The sequence below is a fragment of the Cygnus olor genome, chromosome 26 (assembly GCF_009769625.2).
Source record: "Cygnus olor isolate bCygOlo1 chromosome 26, bCygOlo1.pri.v2, whole genome shotgun sequence".
Taxonomy (NCBI): Eukaryota; Metazoa; Chordata; class Aves; order Anseriformes; family Anatidae; genus Cygnus; species Cygnus olor.
This window is the reverse complement of record NC_049194.1, coordinates 5,620,300-5,635,779: the sequence shown is the minus strand read 5'-3', so window position 1 is coordinate 5,635,779 and position 15,480 is coordinate 5,620,300. Positions and strand designations below refer to the sequence as shown.

At 60.8% G+C, this 15,480-nt stretch overlaps 1 protein-coding gene across 3 annotated transcripts; it reads right to left on the bottom strand.

The window, feature by feature from the left end:
* Nucleotides 1-552: 552 nt before the first annotated feature.
* Nucleotides 553-13,944, bottom strand: MYO1F (myosin IF). Of its 3 annotated transcripts, XM_040537183.1 has the most exons (28): nt 13,800-13,944; nt 10,045-10,182; nt 8,653-8,742; nt 8,162-8,256; nt 7,569-7,656; nt 7,301-7,390; nt 7,028-7,159; nt 6,823-6,957; nt 6,608-6,740; nt 6,056-6,252; nt 5,849-5,929; nt 5,556-5,642; nt 5,316-5,402; nt 4,894-5,061; nt 4,740-4,825; nt 4,519-4,600; nt 4,323-4,429; nt 3,986-4,084; nt 3,771-3,915; nt 3,569-3,683; nt 2,837-3,006; nt 2,578-2,723; nt 2,210-2,356; nt 1,981-2,129; nt 1,641-1,724; nt 1,325-1,526; nt 956-1,122; nt 553-875 (listed from the first exon to the last, which is right to left on the bottom strand). In XM_040537183.1, the coding sequence occupies exons 1-28, from the start codon at nt 13,800-13,802 to the stop codon at nt 799-801; spliced, it is 3,300 nt and encodes a 1,099-aa protein (XP_040393117.1). In that variant the 5' UTR covers nt 13,803-13,944; the 3' UTR covers nt 553-798. The 3 variants fall into 3 exon arrangements, with proteins under 3 accessions (XP_040393117.1, XP_040393116.1, XP_040393118.1); XM_040537182.1 differs by having other exon boundaries at nt 7,028-7,390; XM_040537184.1 differs by lacking the exons at nt 553-875; nt 956-1,122; nt 1,325-1,526 and having other exon boundaries at nt 2,015-2,129; nt 7,028-7,390.
* Nucleotides 13,945-15,480: the final 1,536 nt, after the last annotated feature.

Sequence of the window (15,480 nt, the reverse complement as noted above, 5' to 3'; positions counted from 1 at the left end):
TGCTGGGGGGGGGGGGGGCAGCTCTGTGTTCGCCACAGCAGGGGGCTTGGGCCCGTCTGTGCCGCCTGTGGCCCCCTCGGATCAGGACCCAAATACGCGCAGCTGCAGCTCAGTCCTTCTCGCAGCAAGTCCTGCAGGAAATCAGGCACCGCGCTGGCACGCAGGTCCTGCTGCGCCCCGATTCCAGGGCTTTGTCTCCTCGCTGCCCTGCGGCTCCTGGCCGGCACTGCCTGGTGCTCCGGAGCGATGCTGGGATGTGCAAGAGCCTGAGACGGGGTTTGGGGGGAGCTGGTTCATGTTCAGCATCTTCTGGAGGATTCGATGCAGAGGAGGTGGGGCTGCTCTGGTGTGCGCCCACCCTCGTCCCCGCATGTGGACACGTGGGTGCGGGGCCCCTGTCATGGGGACAGCCAGTGCTGGGGGCTGGGTCTTGGGGGGATCAGTGGGGAACACAAACTTTGGGCTCGTTTTTTTGAGTCCAACTCAGATTTGCTGTGTTTGCAATGTGTGAACCATCCGGCAGCGAGGTCAGAAGCCCAAAGCCACCACAAGTAACTTCACTGCTATAATTACCAAGGATAAAACGATCCATGCCCCAGAGTCACCTCAGCAGTTCCACAACCATCGTACGAACAAGCAGCAAAGAGCCTGGCCCTGCTCCACTGTCTGAAGCAGCTGCAGAAACTGGTGGCTGCCACCAGGCTGGATCCAGCGGTGGCGAGGGCTGGTGAGGGCTCCGCAGGGCTGCGTCCCCATGGCTGGCACCTACTGGGAGCATCCTTGTCCACTGCGCCCGGCTCAGATCTTCTGCACGTAGTTCCCAGGAAAAAGCCCCTCCTTGCCATGCAGCCGTCCCTTCCACCAACCAGAAATATCTGGGAAAGGGGGAAAAGAGCCCGGGGTGAGACGTGGAGCATCTGCGGGGCAACGTGGGGAGCCGGGAGCCTGGCAGTACCTTCCAGCAGGATGTCGATGATGTCCCCCACGTTGAAACTGAGCTCGTCCACGTCCTGCCCGATGTACTGGTACAGCGCACGGCAGCGCGGCGTGGCCACCTTGGGCTGCGGCTTGGGGCGCCCGGCCGGGGGTGGCCGCTGGCCCACGCTTCGCCTCCGCTGCATGCTGGGGACCGGTGACACGGCGTGAGACCCAGGGAAGGTAGGGGGTGTGGGACATCCCATGTCCCCCTCCCCAGCCTGCTCTGCCCTCCCAGGACTGCCAGTTTACACAGAGCTGGCCGGAGCGGGAAGAGCGTCTCCGGAGCCTGCAGCAGTGGGAGGGGAGACTGGAGGACTGTGGTGGGCACGTGGGTGCTGGACCTTACCCGGCCACCCCCTGGTCAGGCACGTTGAGGAACTCCATGTTCTGCTCGGATGGGGGCCGTGTCTTTGGCCGGCGGTTTGTGCTTTGGGTGGGCAGCACTGTGGCCGGTGGTGCCCGTGCCTGCTTCTGGGGTGTCTTGTAGGTGTCCCGCTGAGCCCGGCTGTTCCCACGTGGGAACTGGGGAGCCCCGTTCTTGCAGGTGCCTGGAACAACCCCAGGGATGGTCAGTTACTGGGGGGGGTCATCCCCTGCCTGCCCCGCAGCAGCACAGAGCTGGCTCGACCAGGCTGGGGCCCATTTGGCGCTGCCCTGCTCACCTTGGGGTGCTGGGGGGGCACTCCGGGAAGGTGCTGGATACCTGCTGCCACCTCTGCTCTGCGTCACCCCCTTCCTTGTGGGCTCTGGGAGGGGACACAAGACCTCATTAGGTGATGTCCCATGTGGGGGCTGACCGTGGTTTGCATCCCACCACCCTTCAGCACCTGATGCTGCCCCATCACCTGAACAGGTCCCTCCTGGGTGAAACACAGACCCCGCAGAGCACAGTGTCTCGCCCTGATGTCCCCAAGCCCCCCACCATTCACCGTGGCCCTGGAGCTCCTGTCTCCCCCCAACCCCGTGCTGCTCCCCCCCAGGTGCACTGGCACCGGCACTCACTGGAGTTCCTGGGGAGCCCGTCCCCGATGCTGACCGTAAGGGTTTTGCCTCCAGCTTTGAGGATGGCCACGTCGCCCTGTCCTCTCATGAAGGTGACATTGCGGGTGCCGCCGCCGCCCCAGCCCTCCTTCTTCACCCGAAACTGTAGTCTGGGAGAGGAGAGGGGTCATGAGGCCGCGGGGATGTGGCCTCTTCCTGCTTTGCCACCTCTCCCAGCTTCCATCCTTACGTGTCTTTGAAGGTGAGTTGCAGCTTGGTATGGGTGAGCTCCTCGTAGCGCTTGCTCAGCAGGCTGACCAGCTCCGTCTTGAAGATGGACTCGAGGAAGTTGTCGGCATCGTTCTCATGGAGGATGAAGAAATCATCCTGCCGGGTGCTGTGGGCAGCCCCAGGGGGCTGTCAGGGGGGCAGGAGACTCTGCCAGGCCTTGGGGACCCCTGAGCAGGCCCAGAGAGCACATGGACCCCTCATCCCCGTGGTGCGATGCTCCAACGGCAGTGCATTGGGGCTGGGCTGCGGGCACCGAAAAATGGGAAGGGTCTGGGGGGACACGATGGGTGAAGCCTGACCACACCGAGCTGGTGCAATGGGACGCACCTCAGCGAGACGCCGCTCACCGCCTGGATCTCCACCTTCTTCTTGAGCACCTCCTTGATCTGCCCCTTCTCAGGGCCTTTCTTCACCTTCTCCCGCCCGATCAGGTAAAAGTACTTGGGGGTGAGGATGAAGTCCCGCTTGATGGGCTGTGAAAGGGCAGGTGCAGGGGCTGAGGGGAGTTTGCGGGGGGGGGGGCACAAGCCCCACCCACATCCCACCCAAGGGCAACCACCATGAGCAACGGCTTGGCTTGTCTCACCTTGAACCTCCGGTCATACTTCGTGATGGAGTCGGCGAAGTCAACCCGCTCCCTCTTGGCTAGGAATTGCCGCAGCTCTGGCCGCTCCTCCATGCCCAGGTAATCGCCCACAAAATTCCTGTTGATGCTGTTCCTCCGCCGCTCTTTGCAGTTGTAGAGGATGCTGGAGGCTGCGTGGGACCCGAAGCGATGCTGGTTGGGCAGGGCTCTGAGCTGGCACTCAGCCCGTGGCCCCACGCAGCAGGAGCTGCACTGGCCACAAAACCCATTAAGCGTCCCCAAAACCTTGTGTTGTGGTAGGGGGGGAGGGAGGGGCCCAGCTGCTTTCTGTTTTTTTTCCTCTTGATTTTGCACTGTATACTTGGGAGGGTTGGAAATTGCCCATGGCGCGTGTCAGGTGGTGACCACGGGCCTTTCCCATCCCTCTACAAGCACTGACTCTCATCTCCATCTTTTTTGCAGGCAGTGAAATGCAGACGGACAGCGAGATGCTCTGGGTTCTGTCTGACAGCCCCTCCCAGGGCTGAAAACAGGAGCAAGAAACCCACTCCCTCCTTGAAATGTAGGAAAAGACCTCGGGTATCTTGTCCAGTCCCTCATCACCCGCTTCGTTGCAATTAGGAGCGGGGATGCTGCTCCCCCATTGCTCCGGTGGCTCTGCAGCGAGCAGGGCTGTCCCTGGCCAAGGGCACCCTACAAAGCGCACCGGTGTCCCCGCCGTCGCAGCCTTACCCTCCTCTCGCATCTGCTCGTATTTCCGGATGGCGATGTGCCGGCGCCAGGCCTTCTGGATCACCCGGGCGAAGCCGTCAAATTTCCGCTCCCGCATCTCCTCCAGGAGGAAGAGCTGCAGGGCAGGGGGGACACTGAGCCCGGCTGGGCAGGGGCCGACCCCGGTGCAGATGCCCGTGACGTCCCCATGCCCCCAACCTACCGACTCGGGGTTCTTGACAAACACCTTGCTCCGTCCCATCTGGTACTGGTCTGGGTCCATGTTGACAGAGCGCAGCAAGTGCTGCACGCCTTGCCGCTCGTCCCCGCGCCAGCACGGCCACGTCTCGGGGGTGAGGATGGCGTAGCTGCCGGGACAGGGGCCGTGAGCGGCGGCCGGGCTGCAGACCCCCTCCGCGCAGCCACGCGGCTCCTCACCGTTGCAGGAATTTCTGGAAAAGGCGGCGGTAGGCGAAACCAGCCCGGCGTACGCGGATATTCTCCTTCAGCCCCAGGTACTCGACTTGGTGCTTCACCCTGCGGGATTGGGAGGGATGCGCTCGCCGTGGGATGGCAGCATGGCAGCATGGCTCTGCCCATCCCCATCGCTTTGCCTGCGGGTGCCCAGGTCAGAGCCCCCGGAGGATGCACACGCAGAGGGACGTGTGTCCGCACGCTGCCCCTTCGCATCCCCTGGGTCTGGAGGAAAGCTGCTCCTGGCCACCAGGTACCTGGGCTCTGGGGCTCTGTGACCCATTACAGCATCCTCTGTTACCTGCTCTCCTCCCAGTCACGGGGTTTCTTGGTCTCGTTGGGCTTGATGCAGCGGATGTAGTGTGGTGTGCACTTCATTAACGTGTTCACCAGGTCGTTAGCCTGTTTCTGTTGCAAGGATCGGCCTCTGTAGCGTTAAAGGTGTTGGTGGGAGCCCAGCAGCCCCCAGCTGCTGTTTTGCAGCCTCCAGAACCTACCTTGATTTTGGAGCCTGCAGTGGTTGGGCGGCCCTTTTTGTCAGAATCAAGCTTCTCCGGGAAAAGCATCCGGATGAAACCGCTGAAAGGCAGGGGAGAACCCCCGCGTGAGAGCTGCCAGGCAGGGGCAGGACCAGCAAAGGTCCACGTTTTGAGGATGCTGCCCATGACCCCAGCTCTTTTGGGGTGACCCAGGAGACCACAGCACCGCCCATACTCACTATTCGCTGCTCTGCATGAGCTCAATCAGGTCAGTGAAGAGCACGTCCCGGTTGCGCTCACAGAAGCCGTTCACATCGTAGGAGACCTGGGGGCAGGAGGGGAGCTCAGCCCCAGGATGCTGGGGCCGGGGCCTCAGGGTGCAGGGTGCCGTACCTTGCCTGCGTAGTGGTGGATGACAAAGCCTGAGCTCCAGCTGTTGAAGTGCTCATGGGTGCCCACGGCCGCCTGCAGCTTCTGCAGCAGGGTCTGGTCAGCGCCCTCGCCGGTGGCGTGCATGGTGGCACAGACGTCATCCAGGACGCTCATGATCCCGGGAGGGTTCTGGGGGATGGAAGGCAAAGCCAGGGGTGACTTAAGGCTGAGAGCAGGGCCCAATCCTGCATCTGGCTGTGCTCAGGTGCCCCGTGCGGCTTAAAGCTGCTTTGCACTGAAATGCACCTTGGGTGAAGGACATGGAGCTGCAGCTCCCCCAGGGCTGGCTCCTGCCCCCCACCCCAGCAGCACCCAGCCCCACCGAGCCCCCCCAGTGCTTTGGCTCCCAAGGAAGCATCCTGTTGGGGGGGACCCCCACTCACCAGCTTGTTCTCTATCAGGTCGCACACCACCTTGTTGTTGAAGTACTGGATCTGGGTCCATTTGATGCCCTCCTGCACGTACTCCTCCTACAGGGTGGGGGAATGACACACCAAGAGAGCTGGTGGGCTCCAGCTCCGCACCCATGGGACATGCCCTGGCCAGGGTGCCACATCAGTGGGGTGCAGAGCACGGGGATTGGGGTGCTGGTGCAGCCCTATTGGGTTTCAGCTCCCTTGTACCTGTTCTGCCTTCAGGGTCAGCTCTATGAAGATCTGCTGCAGCTTCTCATTCACAAAGTTAATGCAGAACTGCTCAAAACCATTTTTCTGTAAAATGAGGGAAAAGGAAAGAGAAGATGGGGCTGAGTTGGCTTCTACTCAGGTGACTCCAATGGGTGGAGCCTTTGGGTGCTGCTCCAGGGACCCTTCTTTGGGTCATTGGCCACCAACAACCCCTTGCTCTGACCACCCTCGCTGCTGGAGCACGGAAGGAGTGCCCCCCGGCTGGACTCCCACTGCAAACCAGCACCCACCTGGAATATTTCGAAGCCGTAGATGTCCAGCACCCCAATGCTGTACTCCTCGTACGGCTTCTGCATGGCTCGGTTGATGGACTGCAGGGAGAGATGGTGGGAGCCACCTTTGTGGGGCGTGCGGCTGCGTGCAGGAGCAGCCAGCCAGCGTTCCCATGAGCATCCCCTCATCCCCCTCCCCACAACCGTACTCCCCGGGGCACCCACCTCCACGAGGAAGTCAAAGACACGAGCATAGAGCCCCTTGGCCAGGGCGTCCCGGGTGTAAGCCGCCTGCTCCACGTTGAGGGTGACGGTGATGGACTCGGAGCGTCCGCCCCACTTGCTGTCCATCTTGCGGCTGGTGACCTTGCTGTTGAGGCGGTCGCGGTCGATGCCCAGCAGGTAGGCGGGGAAGGCCAGGGCTGGGCAGAAGGAGGGGGGTCAGGGCTGCCCCCCCCGCACACTGTCCACCCAGCCCCAGCCAAAAGTGAGTGGGGCCATGGCATGGGGAGCAACACGATCTGGGATGGGATGTTGCCCTCCCTCAGCTCCATCACAGCCTCTGCCCCCTGCCAGGCACTTGCTAAGCTCTGGCTGTGCCATTTGCTCACTGCCTCAGTTTCCTCATGTTTAACATGGGGAAGATGGGAAGATGCTGATGTTGCCTCTCTCCTCTGCTGGGGGATTTGTGCTATAGAGATGTTGCGATTCATTGCCAGGGGTGCCTGCAAGCATGTAAGTTTGCTTCCCTGGAACAAGGGGGGTTTGGCTACTCACAGTCGGCATTTTCCACCTGGGCATAGTTGCCCTCCTCCCGAAAACTGATGTTGCCCAGGTGGAGGATCCCTGCCACGATCTGCAGCACCAGCTGCTGGTCCTCGCCCCGGATGCCGATCACCTGCATGGCATTCTGGGGGGGCAGGGTGTGGGGGGTCAGTCCCAGTTTGGCCTCAGACAGGTTTCTGGATACCCAAAAACCCCTGGACACTCACCATGGTCTCATGGAAGTCGTTGCGGTCGTCCGTGCCTTCTACCTGGTACGTGTCCGACTGGTTCAAGTAGTAGTAATAATCCGGGCTCATGATGCCCAGGTTCTGCCGCTGCTCTTGGGACGCCCCTTCGATGAGCTGTGGGACACCCGGGGGGCTGCAGCTAGCGGCTCCAGCCCCATGCCCGCTCGGTCCCACGCCCCCATACCTGGTAGTAGATGTGGAAGTTCCTCTCGTGCTCGTTCTGGCTCACCACCCGTGACTTCTCCAGCAGGAAGTTGGAGATCTTCCCCCCGTCGGGCTCACCGCCCCGGCTGAACTGGATCTCGAAGTATTTCCCCTGCCCAGGCATGGTGCCCATCAGCACCCAGCCCCTGGCTGTCCCCTCCAGCCACGCCACAAGCACGACAGGGACGATCCTGGCTATGGCACTGCAAGGTACCAACCCTTGGCATGGTCCACGCCTGCCCCAGGGACTTACAAAGCGGCTCGAGTTGTTGTTGCGGACGGTTTTGGCGTTGCCGAAGGCTTCCAGCAGTGGGTTGGACTGCAGGATGATGTCCTTCACGTGCTGGTGGCCAGAGGAGGGCACGAGCCTGAGCAGGGCTGCGCACTTGTGCCCACTGCAGCTGCCCGCCCCGACTGGGGATGGAGACACGTCCCCGGCCATGGACTGCTCTGTGCAGGGGCTGGGGGAGCAGACAGGTCGGGAGGCGAAACTCTGGGTGCTGGGGTGGGGGCAGCCCTACCTGCACCTTGTCGCCACCCCCGGACACTTTGGAGATGTAGCCCATGATGTATTTCGCTGCCACTGTTTTCCCGGCCCCGCTTTCTCCACTGTGTAAACCGCAAAAGGAGAGGAGAGGTGAAACAGGAGCCCCTGGAGCGCTCCTGGTGGGATGCTGGGGAGCCCCTGGTCCCTCAGAGCCTGGGGCAGCTGGAGGGGATGGGGGCTGTGGCTAATGATGTTGGAGAAGGGGCTGCAGGGGCTCTGAGACATGAACGGGACCAGAGCAGGGCTGAGCTGCAGGAGGAGTTGTTGGATTTCTTGCTGCTGGATTTTGGAGGGGAGGAGGGAGGCTTTGGAGCCTGAAGGGGAAGTCTTTGGCCTTGCCCCACATCCTGACCCCTTCCCTTGCAACACTCAGCCGGAAAAGCACGTTGCACAAGGCTCGGTCCTTGCCTGGGACCACAGCCCCAGCACACCCAGATGGTGCTCACCCGTGGCCAGCACCGGGCTTCAGCCACCTCTTGCCACTGCCCGGCCACCGCAGTTGGCCTGGACACCCCAGGGTGCTGGGGAAAGGGTGCCGGGGGCACCCAGCCACCCGCTGCCCTCTACCTGATGATGACGCATTGGTTCTCCCCATCGATCAGCATGTTTCGGTACATGTTGTCCGTCAGCGCATAGATGTGGGGGGGATTTTCATACTGAGCCTAGAGGGGAGGCAAGGGCAGCAGTGCTGAGCAGGGAGCAGCTGCCAGCCCCCTCTGCAGCCCCCTTCATTCTGCCCATGCGGTGCAGGAGGCAGCAGCATGCAGGATGTCTGCTGGGGTCCCCTCCGCCTTGGGAAGGAGGTGCAGCAGAGCCAGGCACTTGGGCACTTCACCACGTCTGGGTTGCCCTAATGTGTATTTATGGGATGAATTTTCCAGGAATGTGGATTTGCTTCCAAATCTTGCTGCAGACAAGCATTTGGGAGCGCTGACCCGTGCAATCAGTACCCAAACGGCACACTCATGGGACACCCTCAGGCATTTGTATGCAAATGCACCAAATTAAACCTAATTAACTCCTCGCCAGCCCTGCCAGCCTGCACACAGCAGCCTCACCGCCCCCTGGTACAGCTCGATCTCTCGGTCGGTGAAGTACGGCATCTGCTTGAAGGGGTTGACAGAGATGAGCACCGGCCCGATGTAGGTCTGGGCAGCAGGTCAAGGTCCAGGCATCCTCTCCCATGTCCCCCCGTCCTGCCCATCACATCAGAGTGTCCCTGCCTCCTTGTAAGGCAGCACCAGGAATAGCACGATGGGTTTCAGCTCATGACCCGGTGCTCCCTCGGCCGTGGGGTTCCCCTACATCTGCACGCAGCATCCCCAAATTACCCAGGTGTGATAGGGGGGATGGAAAAACAGAGGCTTGCAGCTGGAAGCGGTGCATCGGGAGGATGGGGATGAGTCCCACTGCCCTGGGGAGGATGCTGGGTGTGGAGGCCATGGATGGTGCAGGGCCAGGGTCCTGCTTTCAGCCCACCCGGCAGCAGGGAGGGGAAGGCAGCCAAGGGCAGGAAGAGGGGGGCTTTTCTGGGAAATGCGGAAGCGTGGGGCATTGAGTCATGACTGGATGGGGGCCCTGCACTCAGCGCTGTGAAAAAAGGAAGAAAGAGGCTGCGTGGGGTATTTTTTCCTCCTCCTCCAAAAAAAGTCAACCCCAAGCCCAACCCCCAAGCACATTTAAAACCCTGGGGCTGCTGAAAGAGCAAGGCGGATGGCTGCGTCACTGCCAGCCTGGGACAGAGCATCGCCTTGTAAGGACAGAGCCGCATCTTCAGGGAAACCACAACCACTCATGTCCACAACAGCAAGCGGCTCTGCGCCTGAGCTCCCCGCCACGTCCCGCTCTGCAGCCTGGGGAGCTTCTCCTATCTCTCTGGGGCTGGGGCACGTCTGCAGCAGGCGTGATGCAGCTGGGTGCTGATCTGGCTGCGAAACTGAGCAGGGGCTGGGGGGCCGAGCCGGGCTCAGAGCCTCGGATGGTAGGAACAGCTTCCCCATCTGTACCAAGGAACCGGAGAGCCACCAAACCTCGTGCTTGGTGCTCAGTGGTGTCATCTCTGTAACAAAGCCAGCGACCACAAAAGCATCTGGGCTGGAGGACGGCACGTAAGGGACAGGGAGTTTTCACCCTGTGCTGGCTCAATGGTGTCCCAGAGTCAGTGCAGAGCACCCAGTGGGCATCGATGGATTGTGGGCAACAGCAGGAGGGGATGATGCCCTGTGCAGCTGCAGGGTTTGGTGAGGAGGACCATGCTGCCAACAAGGAGAAGGGGTCCTTCCCCTGGGTAATGGTGAAGCACATGGGCTGCACCAGCTGTGGTGTGTAACAGGGTGCCATGGCCGCCAAACCCGTCCCAATATCGTGCAGGGATGGACACGTTGCAGGCCCTTGCAAAGCCTTAGAGCGTGGCCCTGCTACTCCCCATCCTGCTGCCCTGGGAAGGATACGAAGATGTAATCGTCCATAAAGCGCTTCTTGAGGTTCTCCACGATGGCCTCCTCGGAGATCTTGGAGAGCAGGACCATGTCATCCACTCCGCTCTGCTTGACATTGTGGCTCTGCCAGTGGAAGCGCTCCTTGCTGCCCTGCAGGGAGAGGGTCACAGCGACTGTGGCAGGAATCTGGAACAGGCACCCTTGGGCGGCACAAAGGGGTATTTCAGCCACTGCTGCACATGGGTTTGAGCCATCCCTCTAGCCAGATCCTGCCTCACCACAGGCCCCGCGCTCCCAAGAGGAGCAGAATGGGCTCGCAGCCTGTAGGCACGTTTGTAACATTTCCCCTGCTCCTTACAGAGGTAACAGATGAGTAATGAAGCAATCACCGCACAGGCTCTGCATATCAGTCAAAGGGGCAGCAAAAACAACCCTGGGGAAAGGCAAAAAGCATGGCCTGTGGGGCACCCCGGCTGCGCCCCTGCATCTCCACTGCAGCGGGGCAGAGCTGGGAATGTCACCCCCTGCCCTGCCTGGGGAAACCCAAGCACCCATTTTCCTGCCACCCCAAATTCACCCTTGCAGCATTCTCGGGGGCAGCAGGACAGAAGGAAGACCGTGGGCTGTGATTTAAGTGGTCGTGGGGCTAAGCACAGCCCTGGGCTGGGTGGGATTCCACTGCCCAAAAAGAAAACATCCCAGAGGGTCCTCGGCCTTGTTGCTGCAGAGTAATCTGCCTGAATGTGCCCACGATGCCTGGGAGGGGACACCCACGGCTGGAGCCGCCCCCGGCTCCTCTGCGCACCCGTCCTGCAGCCACCAGCCCCGCAGTTCCGCTTTCACCCCGGTGCTCCTGGTGCTGATTTCACTTCTCCCCCCCATTACCCCCAGCCTCTTACTCTTTCCATTTCCCTTTTCTTCTCTTCCCCTTTTGCTTCATTTTCCTGCCGATTCTCAAGCTTTCAGGCCTCAGGATGCTGCTGCCTTTGCACCCTTCCGTCTGCCCCTGACGGTCGCAGGCAGCCGCCCCCATCCCCCAGCAGCATCACGAGGGGTGACCGAGGGATGCTCGTGGAGCAGGGAGGGGATCAGCAGCATTGGGCTGCTCCCCCTGGCCACCCCCATCCCTGGTGGGCTGCTGGGCTTTGTAACCCTACTCACAAAATCCCAGCTACCGAACGCAGCTCACGGCCCTATAACCAGTGGGGGGGCTTTCAGCTTCCTTGCCCCTCTGCAAGCAGTTGGGACACACGGGCCTGGGTCAGCTCAGGGGCTCTGGATGGGATCGGGGCTGTTCACAGAGCTTCTCCTCTTCCACCAGTTCATTGCTTATGGTCCTTTTTCTTGGTTTCCCCTCCTCTTCTTCCCCTCCATCCTAATGAGCCCACAGAAAGGCCACCCAGGTCACCATGCTGTCACCCAGGGTGCTGCCGGTGACCCCAAGGTTGCCACCCCGACCTGGCCAAAACCTCATGCTTCAAGGGGAGGTGAGCAGGTCGGGAGGAGCCCATGGGGACACTGACACCTCGGCTTCCCCATCTGCCACTTACATCACCCCAAGCCCCCTGGCGCAGGCTCCCTGAGCTCACGCTGTTTTCTTATAGCCCTGAATTAAGGCCAATGTAGGCATTTCCTGTACTGCAAGCTTCGCGCTTTCGAGCTGACACCTGAAGTTTCTCCTTCACTCAAATGATTGCTCAGAGCAGCTGGAAGCCAGCACATGCCTCCTCCTCTTCCTCAGACACAGATTAGGGGTTTTCCTGGCTCAGCCCGGCACCTGATGCAGCACAGCTGCAGGGAAAGCACCGTCTCACTTTAAACGAAGGTTTTGTCCCAGACGTCTGCAGGGCTGTGGGTGTTTCTGCTCTGTTTTGGGGAGCACAAAGGCTGCCCAGCTTCCCTGGGAGCATCCTGTGAGGTGAAGATTTCATGGGGCCATGGCTTAACATGCTGGGTAAAAGCCTTGCGAGAGGTGAGGGGTAGCATCCCTGTTGGGAGCAGGGGCTCCGTGCAGGGCAGAAGCTGAATTTGCTTTTAAAGGTTTGGGCCAGGGATTCCCAGTCCCTTCCTGTGCTGCTGGCCAAGGAAAGGGGTGAGCTGGAGAGCAGTGGCTCAACAGCCACTGCCACCAGATGGGTCCTGCCAGGAAGGGGACAGGCGGGTGGCCAGGACCAGACACCTCCACGAGCCATTTCGTCCTAGAGCCGAGTGGGAAGAGGCTTTCAGCAGCCCTTGGACCGGACATCCAGGCACAGTTTGCAGCCACTTTGTGCAAGGGGCGTTGCTCTGCTGACAGCCCTATACATGATGGGTGCGTGTGTGGGGGCCAGGAGCCCACCAGGAGCCCCTGCAAGGGCTGCAGGGTGGGGGACTGTCACCACCACAGCCACCACCCATGACCAGGGCTGCGGATGCAAGCAGTGACCTCAGGAGCAGCCCTGCACCAGCGATCGCAAAACATTGTCTGTTTTTCTTCAAAACTCAAGTCTGAGCCACCAAAAAAACAAAACCCTTGCAAGTGCCGAAGGCGGAGCGGACGCAGCCCAAGGTGGCATCTCTGTTCTCAAGATAGGGCGAGCCCAGATGCAGCCAACACCTTTGAAACCACAGGAAGCCTTGAGAAGAGGAGGACAGGGTGTTGCACTGCTGTCAGCAGCCCGGCTGGCCCCTGACATGGGCACAAACAGCATCTGGGGAAGGGGTGTTCACCCCAGAGTTCTGGGGACGGAGGTTGACCCCGAAGCAGGGTCCCAGGGGGGATGTGCAGCCACGACCCCTTGTGAAACCATGAAACATCATCGGGTCTCAGCTGTCTGTGTCTTGTGGGGACAGTGCTGGAGCAGCCTGTTGGAGGTGACAACTGCAACCAGTGGCTGCTGTAGGGAGGAGGAGGCTCTGCTTCAGCCCGGCTGCTGTCCCCGCTCCTGGCTGGCGGCAAGCAAAGGCCGGGGACGGCTGCGCTCAGACGTGCGGAGGGAGCAGAGCTGTGGGCTGGAGGATGTGGCCATGGCCACACCGTGCAGCCCCTCACGCCACGCCTGAGCATCTTCTTCATTTTGAGAGCCTGCATCTTCCCCTTCTTCCTCCAGATCAACTTCCAGCTCTGGCCGCTGCCCTCGCAGCAGCCCCGAGCCACCATCCCCATTTCCCTGCATGCACTGGGGTGCGAGGTTCGACCCCGGGCACTGGCACCTGCAGGTCCCTCCCAGCCTGAGCTGGTCCCGGGGGGCACAAACACCCCCGGCAGCGCCCACCACACCACTGTGCTCTGCCCGCACGCTGCTGGTGCCATGAGCACTGAAATCAGAAGCGCTGGCAGGAAGCTGGGCCAAGAGGAAGACAGGGGTTCCCGTATGGGGACCAGCCTGGCAAAATCAAGAGCGCTTTGTGCCCAGCCTGGCTCACCGCCTGCTGCCATTGATCCCGCTCGGGTCAGTGCTCCCATGTGCATCAACCCTGCAGGATCCTGCACTGATCCTGCACCCAACACCCTGCGCCCATCCCCAGCAGCTGCTCCCCAGCACCGTGCCCCACACGGCACCTCGCTCAGCCCCAGCCCTGCTCCTTCACCCTGAGCCTGGGCAGCTCCTTTCCCTCTCCATTGGGGACGTCGTGGGGGGCTCCTGGCACCCCCAGACCCAGGTGGGTGCAGGAGAGGACAGGGCTGAGATAGCCCCAAGGTGGCAGAAGACACCCAAAGGTGACACCCAGGGCTCCGGGAGAGGACAGGGCAGGGGGAAGCCAGCAAGGCCCCCGCTTGCACTCACCATGTTGTCCCTGCGTCCTGCCCCTGGGGATGGGGTGCTCGGGGCTCCTGTCACCGTGGGCACAGGTCCATCCCAAAGGGCTTTGCTTTGGTGTTTCTCCTGCAACTACAACTTGCTACTATTTTTTTTTTCTCCTCCCACTTCCTCATTTAGTGCCGGTTTGCTGGGGGGGGTGGGGAGGGTGAAAGCCTCTTCCCACTGCAGAGGGGGGAGCCTGGGGTGGCCCTCCCCAGGGTGCCCCCACTGCCACTGCCAGCGGGTGCCTGGGTCACTGTCCTGGGGATGCAGGTGGTGCTGGTGGGCACAGGGTGCAGCCTGCAGGGATGCTCAGAGCTCTGAACTTTTCCCCCCACCCCGGGGGTCGCTTTGATGCAGCTGGGGGATGGTCTGCTCTGAGGTGGTTTTAAGAGCATGATGGTGTTGGTTGTTCCTTTTTTTCCACATCTTTTGGATTAAGCAGACCATGCTTAAGGAAGCGTTTTGGCTGGAGCTGGTTCAGAGACCATCGGGCTGCAGGAAGATCAGGACTGCCTGACGTCCCAGGGGTACGTGTCTCAAAACCGGGGAGGTTTCTGTACATTCCAATTAATATTAAGGTAAAGAGGGCAGAGTCAATGAGGGCCTTTCCTCTGGGATTTCAGCTCTTACCTGCTGCAGCCCCTGGCCACACTGCCTCTGCCTCCAACTCTGGCAAAGGCAATGTCAGATGTGGGTGGGAGCCAGAGGCATCGCTTGGGGTGTGGGGCAGGAATCCGACCCGGGGCACCCCAGGCCTTGCAGCACCCATCCCTGTGGGTGCACCCATGGCCACGAGTGCTGAGGCATCCATCATGCAAACGGGCATCTTCCCCACCACATGCATCGCTGGAGGGGCACAGCGCAGGGAGCGTTTGCCATGCAGTGGGTGAAGGTTCCCAATGCGGGAGGCAGCTGGAGAGAATGGGGACAAGCATCACTACCGCAGCACTGCTGCTTTATGAGGCTGAAGGCACCAAGAGCTCAGCAGCCGAAATGCTCGACCTCAGCAGCCGGGAGCAAGGTGCCATGACCCACGCACAGACAGGGGAACGCAGAAAAGCGTTACTGCTCACGAGATGTTATCAGGCCACTCAGTGCCTTTTTGAAGAGCGCCGGTTCCTGGATTGACAAGACAGCAGAGACCTCGGTGTCATTTCTTTCTTTCTAAGAAATAGCATTTCAGCCTCGAGGGTGAAAGGAGAAAAGACTGAAACTGGACGTGAGCACAACACATGGACTCAGCAGGATAAAATGCCCCCGAAACATGTGAGCAGAGCCAAACCCTAAGCAGCTCTCAAGGAGCCCACTCGTGTTTGCATTTTCTCAATGTCACTCAGGATTTTGCAGTGTCCAAGTCAGGAGATTCGGATGCCGCTGCTTGTAGCTGAAATGGAGATGCTGAACACCCCGAGGTGAGTGGCAGAGCCGACCGCTTCAGCTGCCAAGGACGAGGGCAGCAGCGGCTCTGTCCGGAGACCCCTTGGAAAGGGACTCGTGCAGGATCCACATCTGGGCTGGGCTTTACTTCTGTGTTGCTCAGGCTGAGCATTTTGCCCTGCGTCTGCCCTGCACGCACTGCTTCACGCCTCAGGAGACAGGAATTGAAGCCAGGAAATGCCATCAAGGAAATTGCCCTTGCAGGGAGGGCAAATGCTGGTGTTGG